The 22486-nt window shown below is 35.8% G+C and overlaps 1 protein-coding gene across 4 annotated transcripts in view; it reads left to right on the top strand.

Annotated features, from left to right (window-relative positions):
- LOC306870265 (calcium/calmodulin-dependent protein kinase type II subunit beta-like) overlaps positions 1 to 22486 on the top strand; it is a 69181-nt gene that overhangs the window by 12705 nt on the left and 33990 nt on the right. For 2 of the 4 annotated variants that reach the window (XM_079417430.1, XM_079417428.1), the window contains exons 3-12: positions 51 to 110; positions 303 to 357; positions 2825 to 2890; positions 16283 to 16355; positions 20194 to 20296; positions 20423 to 20506; positions 21195 to 21289; positions 21860 to 21982; positions 22092 to 22175; positions 22261 to 22303. In XM_079417430.1, coding sequence (XP_079273556.1) covers positions 51 to 110; positions 303 to 357; positions 2825 to 2890; positions 16283 to 16355; positions 20194 to 20296; positions 20423 to 20506; positions 21195 to 21289; positions 21860 to 21982; positions 22092 to 22175; positions 22261 to 22303 — 786 coding nt within the window. Of the gene's footprint in view, positions 1 to 50; positions 111 to 302; positions 358 to 2824; positions 2891 to 9548; positions 9622 to 16282; positions 16356 to 20193; positions 20297 to 20422; positions 20507 to 21194; positions 21290 to 21859; positions 21983 to 22091; positions 22176 to 22260; positions 22304 to 22486 lie in introns of all 4 variants that reach the window. The other 2 variants (XM_079417429.1, XM_079417431.1) reach the window with 1 other exon arrangement.

Here is a 22486-nt window from a genome sequence, read left to right as displayed (position 1 = left end):
ATCATTTGTACTCTTAACACTTTCTGTGTGTTTCTGTGTTTGACCCTCAGACCATCAGAAGCTCGAACGAGAAGCTCGAATCTGTCGTCTGCTGAAACACCCAAATATTGGTAAGCTATTTACCTCCACCAGTTATAATCAGAAATAATATTGTATATATTATAAAAGTGTATTTTAAGCATTTAAACTCTGAATGGATCGTTGACATTCGATTATTCTTATACTTTCAGCTCAAGTGAATGTTGTGATTTTTGTCCCTACAGCCACAATAAAATCTAATCTCAATTCTCTGTTTGTTTTAGTTCGTCTGCATGACAGTATATCAGAGGAGGGCTTCCACTACCTACTGTTTGATTTGTAAGTGTCAGTGTACTTCCTGTCAGAATGTTCCTCCGTTTCTTGTCATCAAATTAGCTTTGACGTGAGGAACAGCGTAGCCTAAAATGATTCATCCTTCATATGCTACAGTATGTGCCTCTGAAGCCTTTTATCAGGAAGCTCTGTTTTTCTGCACTGTTAAACGGATAGTTCACGCAAAAATAAAAAAATGCTGTCATCATCTGCTCACTCTCACAACACTGTATGAATGCAAAAGGAGTATTGCTGCCTTCAAGTCATGTTTGAATGATTGTATTTATGAGATGAGCACACGTGTACAAATTGTCATTGATCATTTTATAATATAGTTTTGTTTACTGGTGATGAAGACCAGTGATCAAATTTGCCAGAAAATCCTGCTCATTGCTGGTGTATGCGGTGACAGGCTTGCATAGCAAAACTGAATTTGGCAGCACAAGCCTGATAAAGTGTCAATTTCACACCTAAAGCTCCATTTCCTTTGTTTTTAATTTTGTTGTGCTAGAGATAGGGGTGTGACGAGACACTTGAGACGCGAGACTGGGTTAACGAGAACGAGACGAGATTTTTACACTTTTTTTTTTTTTTAAATCCTCAATGATGAAATATATAGGGAAAAATAGTCTTTTATTCAACTGAAAAACACACAATGCAAAAAAATGTAGGTGCATTTTGAAATCAACTATGAAATTAAACTTCTGTTTTAATGAATTATATGCATTAATAAACAACATGTAAACTAGAGCTGCACGATTCTGGATAAATTGAGAATCACAATTGTTTTTAAATAAATTGCAGATCGCGATTCTGAAAAAAAAAAATTACAAAACTAAACAAAATAACATAATTTACTAGTGGTTCTGACAAAATGTTCATTGCTTAAGTCTTAAAAATATACATTCATTTGAAAAAAACAAAAACAAAAAAATCAATGAAGGAGTCTGTCTCAGTTCATAAAGACTCGTTTCACTACTGGAATCTCCTGAAGGAATGATTCAATGTCAAATACATTTTTTAAACAGGTTGTCGCCACCCTCTGGCAGGAGATGATAAGTGTTAAGATGCTTTCGTTTTGATCGCTACTGTAGACCATGTGTTTATACCCAAACTATAAACTTTTATCCCAGTAGGCCTACTTCTGTTATTTAAATGTCTGTAACACAGAAATAATGATGTGTGGTTGAAAAGACTGTTTGTGTTGCTCTCTCTGGATCAGCAGCAGCATGAATGCAGATTTGAATGTCTTTAAGACGCTTACGATGCGAAACAGGTGTTAGTGGAGTGTGTATTGTCGCCACCCATATCAGTGAATAACAGCATTCACATCAGAAGCTTGATGATGGCTGACCCTCTGATTCATTAACATGGGCCGTGACAAAACGTGCTTCTCACGATCCACTGACACTCGCGATGTTAAACAGTCGTAACAGACATGGCTGAATCGCTGTCGTTCAGGAATAAGATGGCGTGGGTTTCGCGTTTGAAGCAAGATTGCAATTTTTTATGATTAATGGTGCAGCTCTAATGTAAACACTGCAAAATGTTTTGCGAGGATATTTTCACGTTCTCGCGAGACACATCTGATCTCGTCACATCCCTAGCTAGAGATAATAAAGCTCATATCTTTGACAGAAGGCAGTGTAAAAAATAAAATCGACCAACACATTCATTTGATTCCGACCAAAATTACTTGAACATACATCACATCATAATTATAAAAGTAGGAAATTACCAAGATGACTTTAAAACATCTAGCATTCATACAGGCTGCTGTTTTCTGATGAAAGTGAATATTATATGATATTAGAGTATTCACTAATATTATTTTTTTTTTAATTTTTATATTTTCAGTTTTCAATTTTATTTCAGTTTTAGACATTTTTAGAACATTAAGTTCATTTTATTTCATTTTTTTATTGCTGTTATTTTTAGCCAAGAATAACAAGCCATGTAATGTATTTAATTTTTTTCCCCAAACCATTCCTTTTAAGAATACATGGGCTTCATGAGTTATAATTTGTAAAAACTGAACTAAAACATGTTGACATTTACGTTTACATTTATGCATTTAGCAGACGCTTTTATCCAAAGCGACTTACATTGCATTCAAATTAAAATTTTTACATTTTATCAGCTCTTGCTTTCCCTGGGAATCGAACCCATGACCTTGGTGTTGCTAGCGCCATGCTCTACTATTTGAGCTACAGGAAAGCCTATCATTAATGTTGATGTTATATCATAAACACCATTGCTATCAGATGGGCAATAACCAAAAACATTCAATGCCTCCCCAAAAGCATGCCATCTTTAAAACCTTCCCCTCGGTTTTCATAGTTCTAGCTTCCCGGAGAATTTTTTATATTGGATTCTCGTCTCCATGGAAACTGAGCTCTCGGAAGGGTCGTGCACTAGAACAGGAATTCTGTTTGAATTAGCAAACAGCCAGGCTGAACTTCCTGTGTTTTAGGGTGACTGGAGGTGAACTGTTTGAAGACATTGTAGCCAGAGAGTACTACAGTGAAGCAGATGCCAGGTAAGAATGCTTTTCCTGATGTTTAACGTTTCTCTGCCCTTTCTTCTCCTCTCTCATTGGCCCTTGCTTGTTGCACCCGTCACCATCACATACACGTTCACTGTGAGTTTGTTTTACATTTGGAGATGCTATTTGAAATAGCGTCTCCCACAGTGCAACACACAAATCTCACTCTTCGCCCATAACACACACTAGGGTGAAACATAGCCTAAAAAGGTGGCATGACAGAACTGGACACTAAGATTGTTTGAGGAAATGAACTGTATGTTGTGTGTAGTTTAGGTGCTTTGCGTAGCAGTGTACAATTCTAGAGTGTTGCTGTTGTGTCTTTAGTCTCTCAGTCTATGTATATGTCTTCTCTCTTTTTTCCCACTGATCTATCTCTGTCCTCTCATCATGCATTGTCTCTTTCCCTCTCACACACACACAGACACAGGCAGCCTTCTTGTAGGCAATTCTTTGACCGTCCTGTACAGATCCCTTTCCACATTGTGTGAGTGTGTGCTTGTTATCAGGGTTTACAGTAGCAGTCGAAGGTGTTAGTCCTGAGCATTATCACCTCTGGGATCCAGCCCATATATGCAGTTCCACATAATGACTCGTGCTGACTTCCTGTGGGTGTGTGTGTCACGCTCGCTTTGACCGTCTCTCTTGTGGGTTTTTTGACCCAGTGCTTGTTCAGTGCTATTGCTCGTGTGGGGAGGTGTGGTTTAGTTAAAGGTTTGGTTTGCTAACTGAAAGTTAGCGATGGGACTATCCACAAACTGTCACGATTTTGCCCCACACATTTAACCAATTTTTTTCTTTTAGGTAAGTGTATGTGTGTCATTTGACTAGTCAAGTCAAGTCAAAGTTTATTTCTATAGCACATTTAAAAGCAACAGAGTTGCACCAAAGTGCTGTACAACAAATACAAATACAATACAGCAAAAAAAAAATTAACTACATTGATAAGCAGTATAGTGTATTTCAGTAAAGGTGATATACTCAGTATATCTATCAATAGTAAACAATAATTAATAAAATTAAATTATTTATATGTGTGTGTATCTCTCCAAGGTTGCATTTATTTGCTGTCAAAATACAGTAAAAATGGAAATATTTTGAAATTGAGTTTTATTCTTAATTGTTTTTAAAAGTGCAATTTATTTCTATGATGCCAAAGTTACATTTTCAGCATCATTACTCCAGTCGTCAGTGTCACATGATCCTTCAGAAATTATTCTAATACATTTTTACAGGATTTTTTGAAAACAAGTAGTAGTTAAAAGCAATTTTTTGCACCGGTTGAAATCTTTTTAATTTTTGATCAATTTAATGCATCCTTGCTAATAAAAGTATTAATTTCTTAAATTAACTGAACCCACAATTTTGAACGGTAGTGTAAATATCATAAAAAAATTATAATAATTTGAAATTGCGGTTTATTTATCTATTATTAGGTTTTGTACTTTATGAATATGTATTATAAATAAAAATATATAATAAATGTATAACATTACATAAAAGACAGTTTAAGTAAAAGTGGGAAGAAACTTTTTTGTAATTTAATAACTACATTTGGTGCAAAAAAAACAAGTACTAGTTGATTACATGTGCTCTTGTCTAATACTAGTGTCTGATTAGATTGGATTATGATCTTGATTGTTATTGAGTTTGCGGGTTCAATCTCAAGTGTATAATCCACAGATACTGAGCCTCACTGTCTTGGTTCGTCATCACTATAAAAGTTGAGCGATGTGCTCTTGTTCTCATGACCCAGCTGTTAGTTACGACTTTACTCTTTAGCTGAGCGGCTGCTAAAGGGCAGTTATGCTCTTGCACGATGCTTTTACACTCTTAATTACGGCAATTACATGTAGTATATTGCACAGGGGCTCTTGGCCTCTTGAGATGAAATTATAGGCCGATAACTGTGTTTGAAACGAGTGCTAGCATCCATTCCCTAGATATCCTTGTCAAATAAAGTGGAGGTTATCGCAGCACAATTGTGAGTGTGAAATTTCGGTAACACTTTACTTGAAGCCTTTATGTATAGCGCATTATAAAAGCAGTAATAATGCATTAATTATGTCTTGTAATGCACCGTATAATGCATTGTACAATATCATAATTGAATCCACAGTTAATACATTATAACACTTATCAGTTCATTATTACACTATGCATTATGCACCATGCATCATAAATTATTTACAAGCGATAATCTATTACAAAACACATTATGAATAATTACAATGCATTATACCCTTTAATAACCGTTTATAATGCATCATACATAAAGGCTTTAAGTGTTACCGAAATTTCTTTCAACAACAATAATATATAAATAATAACAATAATAATTATTATAACTTATTTTATAATATTTTATTGTTGCTAATAGTGTTGTCACGATACTGGAATTTCTAACTTCGATACGATACCTTGAAAAATATCGATATTCGATACCATTTTCGATACCACGGAGAAAAAACTGCCACAATATTAAGGGGGTAATTTTTTTTAATTTAAAGATAAATGTAACAAGTCGAGAACATGCGGTATATTTTACATGAACAAAAAAATGTCTTGAGGTACTGCATTTCTTGATTTATTTATTAATCTTTTATTAATCTTAGTTCAATTTTAATTGAAACTAGCGTTTACTAATATATGTACTATTAAAATCCAAAGTTCTATTTGTGATATTCTCATTTGCTTCATAACCAAAATATTTCCAGATATAGGGCCCTATGAAATCCATTTTATTTTTCTCTGCATTCAATTTTTTCCATTTTAATTTTTCTGGATTTCGTTTTTTTCCATTTGAATTTTTCTGGACTCTTTTTTTTTTTTTTTTTTTTAATGGTCAAATTAAATGCTATAAATCTAAAAGCATGTCTAATTCATTAAAATCATGAAAATTATACAATTTAACATTTAATTTATTAAAAGTGTAACAAAAATGACACGTTTAGGGCCGTATGAAATGTTTTATTTTTTTCTCACCTTATGTTTTATTGCTACCAAATTCATAATTAGACATGTTTTAGCATGTCTAATTATTTGAATGCATACAAACAATTTTTATTTATTCTTACAGTAGCCTTATGAAATGTGTTTTCCCCCTCAGAAATTCTGTGTTGTGTATTTAAATTTCACTGGATATCAGATGAAGGCATAAAACAATTTTAATTAATTTATATTTGAATTAATGAAAATTAAACATTTACATTTTTGGCAAATGAAGGGGATTTACTATTAAAATTAAAATATTTTGTGATTTATTTCTTTTAAAAAAATTAACAGTAGTAGTAAGTAGTAGTATTATGTACATTCTACTAAATAATAGTAATATAGCCTGTTTCTGGCACACGGTCTTTAATAGACTTTTAATAAAAGTTAAACCAAACTTTTATTTTGACGGGTTGCCGTGAATACTTCTAAAGTTCTGTGTGTGTATGATATGACGCTAGTTTTACTCAAATTAAATGGTAAAATGGTCGTAAAGTGCCTTTCAGATCAGTTCTGGAGATATTGTTGATGTATTTATGTCCTCATTGAGACGGCAGAGGCTGAAATCACCGCGAGCGCCACATTAGTAAACAAAACCGCACGTGCAGCACATTCACACAGAGACGCGCAGAACATGCAGGATTCATATTTAAATCCACTTTTGCAGCTTAATATCTACAGATACTAGTCCATATCGCGATTTGATTTAAGTGTAATGACCTACTTTTGATTAATTCATCCAAACTTTGCCAATTCCGTGACATTCCGCGTTAAACTGTAAATTCCGTTTTTATGACTGGATTCCGTGCGCGTTCTCTGCATCGCGGAGATCATAGATCCCTACAGATAGCGCTCCTGCTGTGTTCTTTAACAACCAGAGCAGTCATCTTTCTATTCACTTCACTTTTGCTATTTAACCAGAGCGAAGGAGACGAGTGCGGTCACGTGTGGTGCTTGTCCACGCGCCTTTGGAGAGAAGTGAAAGTGACAGCTCGGCTAGTATCGGTGTATCGATACTTCGGGAAATTAATATTGGTACCATTCAGATATTTCAGTATCGATATTTATCGAAATATCGATATTTTTGACAACACTAGTTGCTAATATACTCTAATAATATTATTGTTGTTATTTTATAAAATAAATAGTAATGGAAGTCGTGGCCTAATGGTTAGAGAGTCAGACTTGTAATCCAAAGGTTGCGGGTTCGAGTCTCGGGCCGGCAGGAATTGTAGGTGGGGGGAGTGAATGTCCAGCGCTCTCTCCACCCTCAATACCACGACTGAGGTGCCCTTGAGCAAGGCACCGAACCCCCAACTGCTCCCCGGGCGCTGCAGCATAAATGGCTGCCCACTGCTCCTGGTGTATGTTCACGGTGTGTGTGTGTTCACTGCTGTGTGTGTGCACGATGGATGGGTTAAATGCAGAGCACGATTTCCGAGTATGGGTCACCATACTTGGCAGTATGTCACTACACACACACATGGCAATCATGTAAAATTATTATTACATTTTTTCACATTTATTATTTGTGTTTTATTTTTTTAAATGTAATCTGTTACAGGAAAATAAATGTATTTGTACAAAGATTATCAGTTAGAAGTGAATATTAGAAATATTAGTTAGAAGTGAATTATCAGTTACCACACTGCTTTCTAGATATGTTTAGAAATTTTAACTGTGACTAAGAAATCAAATGTTAGCCTGTTTCTTTTGTAGGAATAGATGCAAGAAACATCTCCGCTTCTTCCCTTGTGCTCGTCTCCTGATGACCTGCTTCTAGCCACCTGCTGTCTGTCCCTCCTCTCTCTCTCTTTCTTTCTCCTTCTCCCTCCTCTCCCTCTCTGTTGTTCTCTCTTTCACTCTAAATGCCCCTCTTCTTGTGAAGCCCTGCAGCCGTGCGCTGCCCCCTGCCTCCTCAGAGAGAGGGAGAAACTAGGGCTCCAATTAACACACGTAATTAGGGCTTCATCTCTCTCCCCTCCTCCTATTCTCTACCTGTCTCTCTCTCGTTCTGTCTGCCTTCTCTCTTTTATTCAGATATTTTAGCTCTCTCATTCTGTGTGTGATAGTGTCAGTGACACCTACTCCGCTGTGTTGTGGCTCTTTTTGTTGGACGTGTGACAGAAGCAGGGTATGAAGCTACTGTGAATGGAAACGGGCCCAAGGTTTAGTGATTTAAATCAGTGAAAAGCACTTTACTAATCTATCATTTGGTGTTTGTCGATCTCGTTTTTTTTTTTTTGTTTGTTTATAGTTAATTTTACCACATAACTTGGCCTTGAGGTTTAGAAAAGTATTTGATATCGTGAATAAATTGTGATAATGCGACGTGTTAAAGAAACAAGTTGGCCTAATAAAATCTCTAACTATGAAGATATGACTGTGGTTGACAGGTGATGTTTGGAAGGTCATTCTGTTTATTAATTTCTATTTCTGTAGCTTTATGCTGGTTAGCCCTGCCCACTGTGAAATCTCACTGGTCTAAAATCCTGTCATAACCATACATTAATATCATATCATGTAGCAGTTTTGTATTCAGTGTGGACAATAAAAGAATCACTGAAAACTTGGCATATTGTGCCAGGTTAGGACGTAGTTTTGGATGAATTTTGCCTTAAAATGTTCAAATCTACTAGAGTAGGTTGAAATGTTAAACGTACTAGAGTAGGTTGACAAAAATACAAACGTTCTCATATGTACAATAATTGATTTGTATGTTTTTGTCTCTTTCGTATTTTTGTTTTATTTTTAAAGAAATTGTTACTTTTATTGAACAAGTGACAGTAAAGGCATTTATAAGGTTACAAAAGATTTTTATTTTTATTTTAATGCCGTTCTTTTGATCATTTTATTCATCAAAGAATCCTGAAAAAAAATGTATCAAGGTTTCCAAAAAATATTAAGCAGATAAGTTTTCAGTGATTAAAAATGTTTCATGGATCATGTTACACTTGAGTAATGATGCTGAAAATTCAGCGTTGCCATCACAAGAATAAATTACATTTTGAAATATATTAAAACAGAAAATAGTTTTTAAATTCTAATAATATTTCACAAAATTACTATTTTTATTGTATTTTCCAATGCAGCCTTGGTGAGCATTAAAGACTTACTTCAAAAACATCTTCGACCCCAAACTTTTGAACCATAATACCTAAAAACAAAATGTTGTTATAAATATCGTGTGTGTGACTGATTGCCCTTCAAAGACACAGTATATGTATAGAGTAAGTCTCCCCACACCACACCAGCATTTATTCTCACATCCTCAGATTTAACACGCACTCCTCCTCACCTTCTCTCTCTCTCTCTCTTTCTTTCTTTCTCGCTCTGATGTTGTTCTTGTTGTTGACAGTGATGTGTTTTATGTCTAAATGGTTCTGTCTCTTCACTTCCACCATTCACTTCCCTCTCTCCTTTTAATTCCTCCCTCCCATCTCCCTCTCCTCCCTCACTTTTTACATCACTCCTCCCATCTCTCGTGCATCAATTCAACCCATCACCTTGTTTTCTCTATCATCTGCGCTCCTTTCGTTCAATGCACTGCCATCACTCCATCAATCGTTTGATTTCACTGTATCCATCCTCACATCTCCCCCTTCACCCCTCGCTCCCTTTCTCCCTCTTCTTTTTCTTTTCTTCCGTTTTGTCTTCACAGTCACTGTATCCATCAGATTCTAGACAGTGTCCATCATATTCACCAACATGACATAGTGCACAGGGACCTGAAGGTCAGTATGTAGCTCACACACTGCCTGTCTGTGGCCAGTCTGTTTGCCCCTGCTTGCACCTGTCTGTGTGTCTGTAGCTGTAGCCTGTCTGTCTGTCTGTCTGTCCGTCTGTGTATGGCATCATGGGCTTCTCCTAATCCATTGACTGCCGTCCCAAAATTCCTGAATCCTTACTTCCTGTGCTTGATCTTTAGCTTGACGCCGTTATGCAGACGATCAGAACGCTCAAGGTGTCATGGGTATTTTTGCTTGTGAGGTTTTTAGTTATTCGTTCTTACTTTCTATTACTATTATGTTTAAAGGGGCAGTTCACCCAAAAATGAAAATTCTATCATCATTTACTCATCCTCATGTTGTTACAAAACTGTTTGTATGTTCTTGCATGTCCACAGAAGTAAGGCAAACAGGTTTGGAATGACATGAGGGTGATTAAATGATAAAAACTATCCCTTAAATCATAATTAAATTAATATTTATGGTTAGATTTATAGTGGTTTTTGTATAAACATTCTTAAATGACTTTGTTCATTATTTACCATGTTTTCTGTGTCAGAAATGCTGGGCAAGCTGTTTAAGGTCAATTCTAATCAAAAAGTAAATTGAATTCATACAACCTTAACAACATTTGTTTTTAACAATGTTTTAATTATTTCCAGAAATTGTGTTGTCTGTTTTAATTTTTCTGGATTCTGTGTTTTATAATTTAACACAAATTTCTAATGAAAAACGGTGGTAATCAAATTAATGCATGAAATTTGATCAATTTAATTAATCTTTTAAAATGTAATGACATTTTTGTCAAAACCAGTCATAAGGGTCAATTTTTCGAGATTGAGATTTATACATCATCTGAAAGCTGAATAAATAAGCTTTCCACTGATGTATTGTTTGTTATGATAGGACAATGTTTGGCCAAGATGCAACTATTTGAAAATCTAGAATCTGAGGGTGCAAAAAAATCTAAATATTGAGAAAATCGCCTTTAAAGTTGTCCAAATGAAGTTCGTTGCATGCATATTACTAATCAAAAATTAAGTTTTGATATATTTACAGTAGGAAATTCACAAAATATCTTCAAGGAACATGATCTTTACTTAATGTCCTAATGATTTTTGGCATAAAAGAAAAATCGATAATTTTGACCCATACAATGTATTTTTGGCTATTGCTACAAATATACCCCAGCGACTTAAGACTGGTTTTGTGGCCCAGGGTCACATTTGAACAATTCCTCTCATTTTTTGCCAGACAAAGTGCTGCACAACAATGGTTTACTGTTTAAATTAAAACATGGGCAATAAATTGTGATATTGCACAATATTCCTGTTTTTTTTTTTACTTTGAGAAGTACGTTCTATTGTATAATAGTAATAATTGTCACATTTTTTTTTTTTTTGTCACAAGTCGAGCCAAGCTTTTATTTTGGTGGGTTATAATGTAGACCTCTGACTTCCTGTGTGTCTAACAATATTTTTTATGGAATGTAATGGTGAAATACTCATGAAATGAGCTCTCAGAGCAGCTCTGGGGGTGAAATACTCATGAAATGAGCTGTCAGAGCAGCTCTGGAGATGAAGTTCATACCGGACCATCCTCATATAATGAGATGGCAGATGCTGGAAACACTAGCATGCTTTAGTACGCTTGAGATGCATATGCAGATTTTATATTTCAATAGCAGTCTATTGCAGTTTAATATTCACAGACACTAGTCCATATTGGCCACGTATACACTGCAGCTAGATTCGGTTGTCAGTTCACCTTTTACTCCTTAATCGCGTTCTGTACACACATAATTCACTAAAACACGGGAGTGACAACCGCATTAACTCCCGATAAAATACAGGTAGTGACAACAGGATTTACAGAAATTCTATGCAGTGTGTACGGAACTAAACTGAACAACTAGTTGTTAATGACGTATTTGAGCGTAGGCTACATCAGTGTCTTCGTCTGTATGTGAGATGCAAGAAAATAACAGTGAAAGAAGTCTTAACATGGGGCTAGCTGCGCTCATGAGCCCTGCGGTAAAGTGTCGGTGTTGCCAGATCTTCATAGAAACAAACGAGGACGAGCACAAAAAACACTAAAACACCCAAATGCTTTGTTTTATAACACCAAAAAAAATCATATCTCATATCCACAACAGACCACTTTATTAACTTCACAAAGTGCCTATCTTTATTAGATAAGACCAAACAACATTCCTAAAAGCTCTTGTAAATATGAGGACATGGCAACTCTCTAAAGCAGCCTCCTGAGCATAAACACAACGCTGCACGGCTATCAGCAGTAGTTTAGTTCAAATCCACAGACAAAAGGAGTCTTAGTTAAAAAATGGCACATAACAAACGCTAAACTTTTATTCACTCCGCAAGACGACAGAATGATGCAATGGTTACAAATGTGGGAGTGAGTGCTGTTCTGTACACACATGGAACGATAATTTACGGGACTCAAGGCCCCAATAAACGAAATCGAAGAGCGAACTGATATGACGAACAAAATCAGGCCGAAAAAAAGTTTGTTTTGAGTTTGTTTCGGCAGTTCAAAACAGCTCACCAAAGCGAACTTTCTGGGATGAGTTTGTTTTGGCTCCTGAACATCTTTTTTTATACGATTATACAGTCGGTCGGGTGGGTTCGGGAACTCCGCAATCATCTTGTTTTATTAGTTTTAGTCTTTTTCGGCATTTGAATGAATAGTATCAACAGTATAATGAACCGCCAGTCATTCTCTTACTTTAAACAATAGTATATTTTACTGTCATCTTTCCGCAGATACGGTATTTGTAGATTTGTAATTTTGGTAACTCTTTATTTTAAGCTGTGCTTGTTACACGTTACATGTATTTACTATTGTAATAACAATAAATGGGGCATAATTACATGCAAGTAACCCTAAGCCTAACCATATAGTAAGTACACATAGTTAATTAATATTACTCAGTACATAAATGTATAATTACTCTGTAACAAGAACACCTTAAAATAAAGTGTGACTGCAGTTTTACTTCTCATTGAAGATTCTTGCAAAAGTTAGTGCTTAAATTGCTCTCTATCTCATAAAGGGTTGAAGAAGAGACTCAAATACTGTAATATTTAGTGACGTTAGTACAGGGAATAAAGCTAATATTAGAGAAGGCAGCATAGTGAGTTTCAGTACATTTTTAGACATTTTAATGTCTACAGCAGTTCTTTCAAGTGGAGATTTTGTGCTGAAACACAGTGAAACTTCCTGTCTCACCCCTACACATGCACACAAAATCACAATCATACACGCATCTTCTCTTGCAGTCCAGCCATGATCAGCAGCTGACACTGGGGGAGGTGTGAAGAAACACACACGCACACGCTATGATGAATGCACAAAACCTTACATGGTTTTAATATCCAAATATCCCTCTATGCATTCATACATTTAAAGGCAGAGTAAACAGACAGATTCACTCGGAGAAATGGGTTTATTCGGAGACGGTCTGTCTTGCATTTGCCGTGACCATATGTCATGCTCCGTGGTCTTTTAATGGGAGACATTTAGAAAGCAAATGCAGCACTTTAATTTACAGCCCTGAACTTTACTGCCATGCCAGAGCTTTACACACATGCCAGTAAACTCATGCGGTGCACACTGCACATGGATAATAATAATCACAGCTATAACTTTATTTATGCAGCACTGTCCCTATCAGTAATGTTCATGCTCAAAGTGCTGCATTAAAACTCAAATACGGTCATTAAGGCTAGATTGATTTTAAATAGCTTCTAGTTTTATGTAAATCTAATAATTTATACTGTTTTGACTTTGTAGGGAGAGAATGACAGAATCATCCTCCAGTATGTGTGAAAGATTAAAATGGATTTAATTTAAATTAAATGCAGTCTTTTTAAATTTGATGGTAATAATGTGCAATTAGTTTTGGATAAATTCATCCTAGTTGGAATTACTACATTGACTTCAAAGGTTGTCAGTGTCAGAATCAAAGCTTAAATCCAAGAAAAAATCTAAACATTGATCCCAACTTTTATGTCTTCTTCAGTCTGCAAAGTCCTAATATAGCAATTATTCCTAAATAATAATACTTTACATTATCTAAATTTACTTCTCACAAGAATGTTAATATTGTTTAACATTTGATCTGTTCGGAATAAAATTAATTCTAAATGAAATTATTGCCTTTTTATGTATTGATGCTTGATAATACACTACAGTTCAAAAATTTGGGTCAGATTTTGCAGTAAAAACACTAATATTTGAAATATATTACAATTTATTTGTGTGATGCAAAGCTGTATATTCAGCAGCTATTTATAGTTATCAGTGTCACACGGTCCTTCAGAAATCATTCATATATGCTGATTTGCTGCTTAAGAAAAAATGAAAACACTTGAGTCTCAACCATGATACTTTTTTACATTATTCATTGATAATAGAAAGGTCACACGAGCAGCATTTGAAATGGAGCTATTTTGTAACATTATCAATGTCGTTACGGTCACTTTTGATACATTTTGTGTCCTTGCTGAATCAAAGTATTAATTTATTTCTAAAAGATAATCTCGCTGACCTTTTGAACGGTAATGTAAGTCAGATTGTAGCTTTAAAGATTTCAATACAGTTAATGTCATTCAGTTACACCATATCACATGACCTTCACACACACACACACACTGCTCTCTCACTTCTCTTCACCCTCCATGTGCTGTGTGATTGTAGAACAGCTATAGCAGCCCCCATCTTTTTCTTCCAGCACTGAATGATTTGACTCATGGGATATGCTGTATAATGGAATAGCTTTGACCTAGAGAGCCATTTACAGCATTAATTGATTTGCCCAATTGATGTTGCCTTTCCCTCCACCGCCGACCTCAGTCTCCCTCAGTGTATTATCACTTGGGTGTCGGATCTGGGTTTGGGCTGTTAAATACCGAAAGCATCTTTCGCCCTGGTGTAGGCTGTACCCGTGCATAGAAAAATGCAGGGGTCTCTTGGCAACCAGCTCACATGCGTGTGTGCACGTGTATCCTACACTCCTCAACACTCAAACTGCATTACACTCTCATGACACTATATTTATGATAGATTGCATAGATATACAGCTGTGTTACTCTGTATGAAGTACTTCAAGGTTAATTTCCAAAACCCTCTTTTACTGCCCTAGGGAGGAGGAGAGGAGTAGAGCTGCAAGCAGCAATTAGCAGAATCCAGAGGGTATAGGAAGCTGCCGTAATGTTGTAGATGAAATGGACTTAGTGGCATGTCTTTGTAATTGAAATATTACAAGGTTGCAGTGCAGTATTAAATGGCTTTAAATGTATTGTGCTTATTTACCTATGTCTAGGTCATGTAAATAATGGTGCAAATCAACATCATGAATGGCCCACAGGTTTTGGGCTAGTTTGCTGTTTATTTCAGATGCTTTTTCAAAGTGTGCTTGTTGTGCACGCTTGTTACAATTTTGGAAAAGGTGAATTTTTTTTTTTAGAAAAAGTTTATTATACCCACCAGTGCTTTGTACAGTAAAAATACAGTAAAATCAACAATATTGTGATATGTTACAATTTAAATAACTTTTCTGCATTAATGTAAAGCTGAGCACAGTCTTCAGTGTCACATGATCCTTCAAAAAATCATTCTTTAAGCAGATTTGCTCCTCAAGAAACATTTCTTATGGGTTTTGACAACTGAGATACATTTTTTTCTGGATTCTTTGACTAATACACTGTAAAAAAAAAAAATAATAAATAAAGTTGAGCCAACTTAAGGCAACCAGCTTCAGCAGTTTTTTGAGTTTTCTCAACTTCTATTGATGCTGGTTGCATTAATTTTAAGTTGGCTCGACTTTTTTTTTTTTTTTTTTTTTTTTTTTTACAGTGTAGAAAGTAAAAAACAAAAAAGGCTTTTATTTAAAATAGAGATGTTTTGTAGCAATGTACGAGTCTTCACTGTCACTTGCAATGTGTCATTATTGAATAAAAGTGTTAATTTCTTCAAAAAAATTATGTTCTTGCTGACTTTAAACTTTATAATTATGGTGTATGTAAATGCAGTTTTGTTGCATTTTTGGCTTTTTAGATTGAGTTAATCTCCGATCCATTAGGTGAGCAGTTCATGCTTTTAAGAAAAAATATGAGGCTTATGATGATTATTATTATTATTATTATGATCACTATTTTAAACAAAAATCTAAAGCTGTTCAAAGTACATAATAATAGACTAGTGGAAAAACAATAGGGAACTTACACTTTGAATTATAACAACACAATCTTTTGGAAACTTATACTTTGCCGTAATTTAATGGGACAGGTCATATACTGTATGTTGACACAAAGCATTGCCTCCATATAATAATGTTAATATTATACCCAATTTTAGATGTATCACAATTGAATCAAATTATATTAAACAAGTTTTCTTATTAACGTTTTGCTTTCTGTTGATGCTGAAATCCACCTGCGGTTTTGTTTAAGCTTTTTTATTTCGGTTATTAATGTATGCCGATATTTAGCTACGTGGAGGCAAGGCTTGAGTCTAGAGAGAAACGCCCTGCCCCTTCCTTTTTACATTTTTTTACCTTCGCCAAATACCCCTCACCTCTGGCCTGTGCACGGGACTGTATCGCTGCTCAGACTAACATGCGCCCCCTGCTGTTTGCATGCAGTCACTGCATCCAGCAAATCCTGGAGGCGGTGCTTCACTGCCATCAAATGGGCGTGGTGCACCGAGACCTGAAGGTAAGTGACGGTTATGATGTCATCTCTGTCCTTCGAGTGTGTGAACTTGTGTGTGTGCTCATAAAAGTTGGTATGCAGAAATCCGTGCCTACCGCTGTGTCAATTTGACTGACGTAATTACTGATAGGCACTTTTGGTCTCCCTGCGAAAATGGGGGAAAATAAGGTTGAGAAATGCATGGGAGGTCAGTCTGATATAACACAGTGATAGTGCATGGCTTACGTGCTTGTGTGTTGCTGTGTTTGGCCACTGCTGGTGATAAATTCACTTTCATGAATGTTCAGGTAAGACTGCGCTAATTGGACTGACTTGAAGAGCAACATTGATTTTAGTTAATCAAGCAAGATAAATGTCTCTTTTGAACTTCAAAAGCACTCCCACTAAAATGTCTGTAATAATATAAATAAAAATAGACCAAATTTAATTAACTCTGACAATATAACTCTTATCTAGATTGCTTTTATTGACCAGAGAGTCAGTGTAGACATCAGGGTCGCGGTCGCAGTCGTCATGTCCAGGTTTGAGTGCACTGCAATGGCATTTGACTGCTCCCTTCTGACCTTTTGACCTTCTGTGAAACGCAGTGTGCTTCTGGGAAATGTTGTTCCTAGACTTAATTCAACTACTGTCAGTCTGTCACGCTACAGTACCTGGCATGCTTTGCAGTCAGATTACAGTGTGAACCGGCCAGAAATTAGCCTAGGATGCTTATCATAACTGCCAAAAATCTCCCATGCCTTCATAGTTAATGCTTTGCGGTTTGTCGGTGAAGAGAAGCCGTCTCGGAATGCATGCTGCATGTTTATCTGTTGATGGCAATCTTATAAATGGTTCTTAATGTGGTTTGCTTGTTTGTCTTGTTTGTATGTCTCGTATGCATGTGTAAGTGGTTTGATTGTGACTTGTATATCTGTAATGTCACTTTATAAATACACATTTATCTGCAGGTTTTCTTCAAAATGCACAGATCTTTTTGAAAACGGTGCACTTTGAATTGTGTGCTTTTATCGACATGACGTCTGTAAAGAGCACGTGCAAAATTACATCCAGATGTATATCAATAAATCAGGTGCTTCAAACTGACTTAATTAGCATAGAAATATGAAACCAAAATTTAAGTTGCTGAACTACTCCGTTTCAGCTGAACTACTTTTGAATATTGCTATTTTAGCATAATTTTTCATCGTTGTTAAGTGTGTCCATAATGCTGACATGTTAATCTTTTGTAGCTTATCTAGGTTTTGTGGATAAAATATGGTAATACTCTTTACAATCGTTACTCTTTTGAATCGATGATTTTGGCCTTCCAAAACGTTAAATCATTAAAAACTGCAAATTCATTCTTTTTTTTATATTTCAAATATTTACAGTAAGTGAAATTTTGGTGCATTGCTAGATTTAATCCATTTAGATTCAAGCTTCAGTTTCACTGTAGCAGTATCCAGAAAAAGAAACCAGGTAAATGGTAAAAACAGCATTGCTGCGGTCATCTCCGTACTCTACTCTGACAGTACCAGCACTTTGGTTTCACGCTATCAGTGTCTGCCCACACTGGAGTGCCCTTTTGAATGGAAGCCTGGGGCACGCGCTCTTCCACAGCGGGAATCTGAGTGGTCATGACAGGAATGCCACTGCAGAAAAGAGCAGCGAACTTGCACATACACACACACACAGACACAAAAGCACATGACACGTCTATCAACATTCATGCTTTTTTGGATTTTACTGAGCTAAGCAAGTAAACTAAACCAACTCAAGCCAATTTAAGCAGTGCATCCAGCTGTGTTTGTCAGTGTATGCATATATATGTACTTTGATTCATAGCTGTGCCCATGCCCATTTGAGAGAGATTTTTGCAGATCTTTGCTAGATTTGTTCTCAGAGGGCGCTGTTCATCAAAATTCCTCCCACTACTGAGCTTTAAGGCTGGGATTAGCTGCTGATGTTCCAGCCCTCAGCAGAGCGCATGTTTAACCCCCCTTTTTTTGGGGGGAAGCACTATGCATTAGCTGAGTGCTGCTGAGGATGGAGACCAAATCTAGGACATTTTAATGAAGGTATGGTGGTGAGGTGATTGTGATAATGAGCATTATGGAACGGATAACAATGTAGAAAAGTAGTAAATACCCCCTGACTCAAAATGAAACTTTTAGGAGCCAAATTTGCTCCATAGATGTAGATGTAAATGCCTCATTAGCGACTTTTTCGATAGGCTGCTGTATGTAAGACGTCCACCAAAATTGGAACGGTCAAAGCTGGTCTGTGAGCACTTGAGAGCAAGTTGAATCTGCATCTGCAACCATAGTTACTCGCGTGTATTAATATCTCGATAATTTTCATAGGACTTAGGTTATAATTATAAATGTCCGATAATTCTGCATATGCTAAAAAAAATATTGGTTTGTTATTTTAAATGTTATTGATCATCAGAGAACCCTACGGTCTTAGTTTCTAATGAAAGCAGTGAACTAATTATATATATGAATGAATGTGAATGAATATACATATAAATTAGAGATGCACTATTAATCATTAAAAGATCGCAATCTCGATTCAAACACCCATGTGATCTTATTTCGAAATGACAACGATTCCTCTGTCTATTAAACCTTGATTGCATTACACTAGTGACTGTTAAAAAATGCATTAGTCATTGAATCATTCATTCAAGAGATTTGTTCAAAACTGCTGATTCATTCAGTAATGGAACAAGTAAAGTAGCCTATTTATGTGAGTCATTGAATTATTCATTCCAAACTTTTTTTTAAATAATTAATTAAAATGAATTAAACTTAATAGAATGAGGCAATTTAACATTTTGTCACAGCCTCTTATAAATGACATTTTATTTGCTTAGTTCAGAATCGTGATCTCTTAAAAAAAAAACAAACAAAAAAAAAAGCGTGTTTCTCAATTTATCCAGAATCATGCAGCTCTAATATAAACCCTTCTTACTATTAATATAGTTGAAAACATTTGTGATGGTTAATATTTTTGTGGAAACCAGGATACATTTTTTAGAATTTCTTAAAGAATAGAAAGTTTAAACAAAAGTGTTTATTTTAAATATTTTGTAAAATTATAATGTATAACGATAAATAATATCTCTACTTTCACTTTTGATCAATTAAATCCATCCTAGCAGCATTAAAGTATTTTTATTATGATGATTTTTTAAATAATTTTACCGACCCCAACTCGGCAGTGTATATATTTTTTGTCACAGTTTTAATCATTTTAGCTGCAGTCTCCATGAATAAGAAAGTGAGGGAATGAATGTTAGATCCACCAGACCCTGCAATGCAGGAAAAGCTGGTGCAGTGCTTAAGGTGTGTGTGACTGTGTATTTGGTTTGTTAGCCTGCTCTTATAGAGCAGTGTTGCTAGCACTATGATTTATAAGATTGTGTCGTGTGTGCTAGCGGAAGCATCGGGAGGCACTAGAGGGGATATCACATTATTAGCATCCATCAGTGACAGAGAATAATGAGGCTAGATAATCTGGGTCAGTTGGGAGGAAAATGCACACACACGCACGCGCACAGACTCTTATTACCAGTGAAGACAAACATCTTTTTTTTTTTTTCCTGCATTCTTCATTTAGAAGCAATCTGCTTCTTCAGCTAATATCACAGAATCAGATTTGGGAGGTTGACTATACACAGCGTTAAATGTGAGCTGGTTTTTATGTTAAAACCGTGTGATAGCTATTTGACTATCTATTTTTGTTGTGAAATGTGTCAGCATGCACAGTGTGTTTGTTACTGTGAGTGTGTGTGTTTGAAGCGGTAAAGTTGTGTGTTAAGGCAGGAGAAATGTTGTCTTCGTTGTCCCCTCAGCCAGAGAATCTGCTCTTGGCCAGTAAGTGCAAGAATGCTGCTGTGAAACTGGCCGACTTTGGACTGGCCATTGAGGTGCAGGGAGACCAGCAGGCATGGTTTGGTATGTAAACATTGCAAACCTGTAGCTTGAGAGAGAGAGACGCTCGCATGACTTATCACAAACACTTTAGAACTTGATTGTACTTACTGCTGATGCTTTTGTCACATTTTACCGGGTATTTTACAGGATTTGCAGGGACACCAGGTTACCTGTCCCCCGAGGTATTGAGGAAGGAAGCATATGGCAAACCGGTGGACATCTGGGCTTGCGGTAAATAAACACAAAAACAGTGACAAGCACATGCTCATTCTGAAGAAATTACAAGCGTTTTCTGTGCTGTCCATCAAAACTAAGCTGCCATGCTGCCGCCTTCACTGTGCTGAAAAAGAGCTAAGCAAACCTGGTCTCCTAAAGCTGGACTCCTGTCTTGGTCAAACTGGTCTGGTTGTCTGGTTTTAGAGGGTTTTACGTATTTATGTGCTTAATAAAAATACCACGCAATTGTACTTTTGGTATACTTAAATTCTGCTAAATTGGAACAACTAATTTTGTACTTAACGCGCTTTAATTGTGCAGAAGTAGTGCTAAAGTCCAAATAAAGATACACTGTATATTTGATTGTGCTGAAGTGGAACTATTGCAAATATACTTACCTTTATTTAATGACTGATATACAGAGATCATACAATCCTTATTAATAGTGATATTAAAACACAATTTAGGCACTATATTAAGAAATGTGCACTGTGCAATAAAGAAATATTACAAATAAAGTTTATTTATAATTTTATATAAGTCTGAAGTGATATGTTAATGGATTTGAAGTATGCTTAGTATGAAATGAATGTATTGTAAATAAATTATGGCATGGGGTGACTATAATGTATGCAACAGCCTCAAAAATGTTAATAACAACAGCATGATTATTTTGATAATTTTTTTCATTCTCTTTATTAAGGTGTGATTCTGTACATTCTGCTGGTTGGATATCCGCCTTTCTGGGACGAGGATCAGCACAAACTTTATCAACAGATCAAAGCGGGAGCTTATGATGTGAGTTTAACATCTTTTCAGTTTTTTTGCTAAAATACTGTATTTCAAATAAAGGTTTTAAGTTTAAAGGTTTCTCATTATAAAAACATTTATTGCTATCACAATTTTGGAATATTTCATTAGTTTAACTCAAGATGGCACATTTTTATCACTTAAAGACATTGTTTGTCTATATAGAGTTTTAGAAATTGAACAGATTTATTTTAAAAACATCTTTCCAAAAGTTGCGTATTTCTTAGTATGGCTATTTATTTGATAAATGCAGCACGAGTGTGGGATTTTTGATAATATTTTGTATGTGAAGTAATTTTAGTATAATTTTACATGATTCAAAAATGTGTTTGGGAATTAATACTCATTGTTGTCCAATATGTGCCATTTTGGCTGAGCCTATTCTGCATAGCACCGTTCAGGAAATTGAGGAATTGGAACTTTGATAGGTGATTTATTTTTCTAGGAGACACACGAGTTCAAAACTGCAGATTCCAGCAGGTGTTTTGATGCATTGCAGTGCTTGTTAACAGAGCAAAGTGGTAGTTGTAGAGTAATAGTCTTTTTATTATTTAATAGTTTCCATCTCCAGAATGGGACACAGTTACTCCTGAAGCCAAAAATCTCATCAATCAAATGCTAACCATAAACCCTGCCAAGAGAATCACTGCACAGGAAGCTCTCAAACACCCATGGGTCTGCGTACGTATTCACCGACCCGCACATGCAGACATATAAACACTTATACTGAAACAGCAAAAAGCAGGTATAGATACACCGTATAAAATATTTTCCTTAATTGTTTCCATAGCAACGCTCTACTGTGGCTTCCATGATGCACAGACAAGAGACTGTGGAATGCCTGAAGAAGTTCAACGCCAGGAGGAAACTCAAGGTGTGTTTCATGGTCACACACACACATGCTTGCTCAATTCTAATTTTACACACGCAGAGGTTATATTTCCTCTCTCTCCTCACAGGGGGCCATCCTCACCACCATGCTTGTGTCACGGAACTTCTCTGGTAAGTTACTCTGGCATGATGCAGATGGAAATTACATTTTGACTGGTTTTGATTGACAGCTGAGTTGATGGATGTGTGTTTTCTGATTGGTCTGTTCTGTTCATCTTGATGTGCTTTGTTGTCTGTTGTGTGTTCAAATAAACGTAACTCGTGGGCAAGATTGTCCATGCTATACAGGATTTA

The sequence above is a fragment of the Barbus barbus genome (assembly GCF_936440315.1).
Source record: "Barbus barbus genome assembly, chromosome: 5".
Lineage (NCBI taxonomy): Eukaryota > Metazoa > Chordata > Actinopteri > Cypriniformes > Cyprinidae > Barbus > Barbus barbus.
This window is presented reverse-complemented; position numbering and strand designations above follow the sequence as displayed.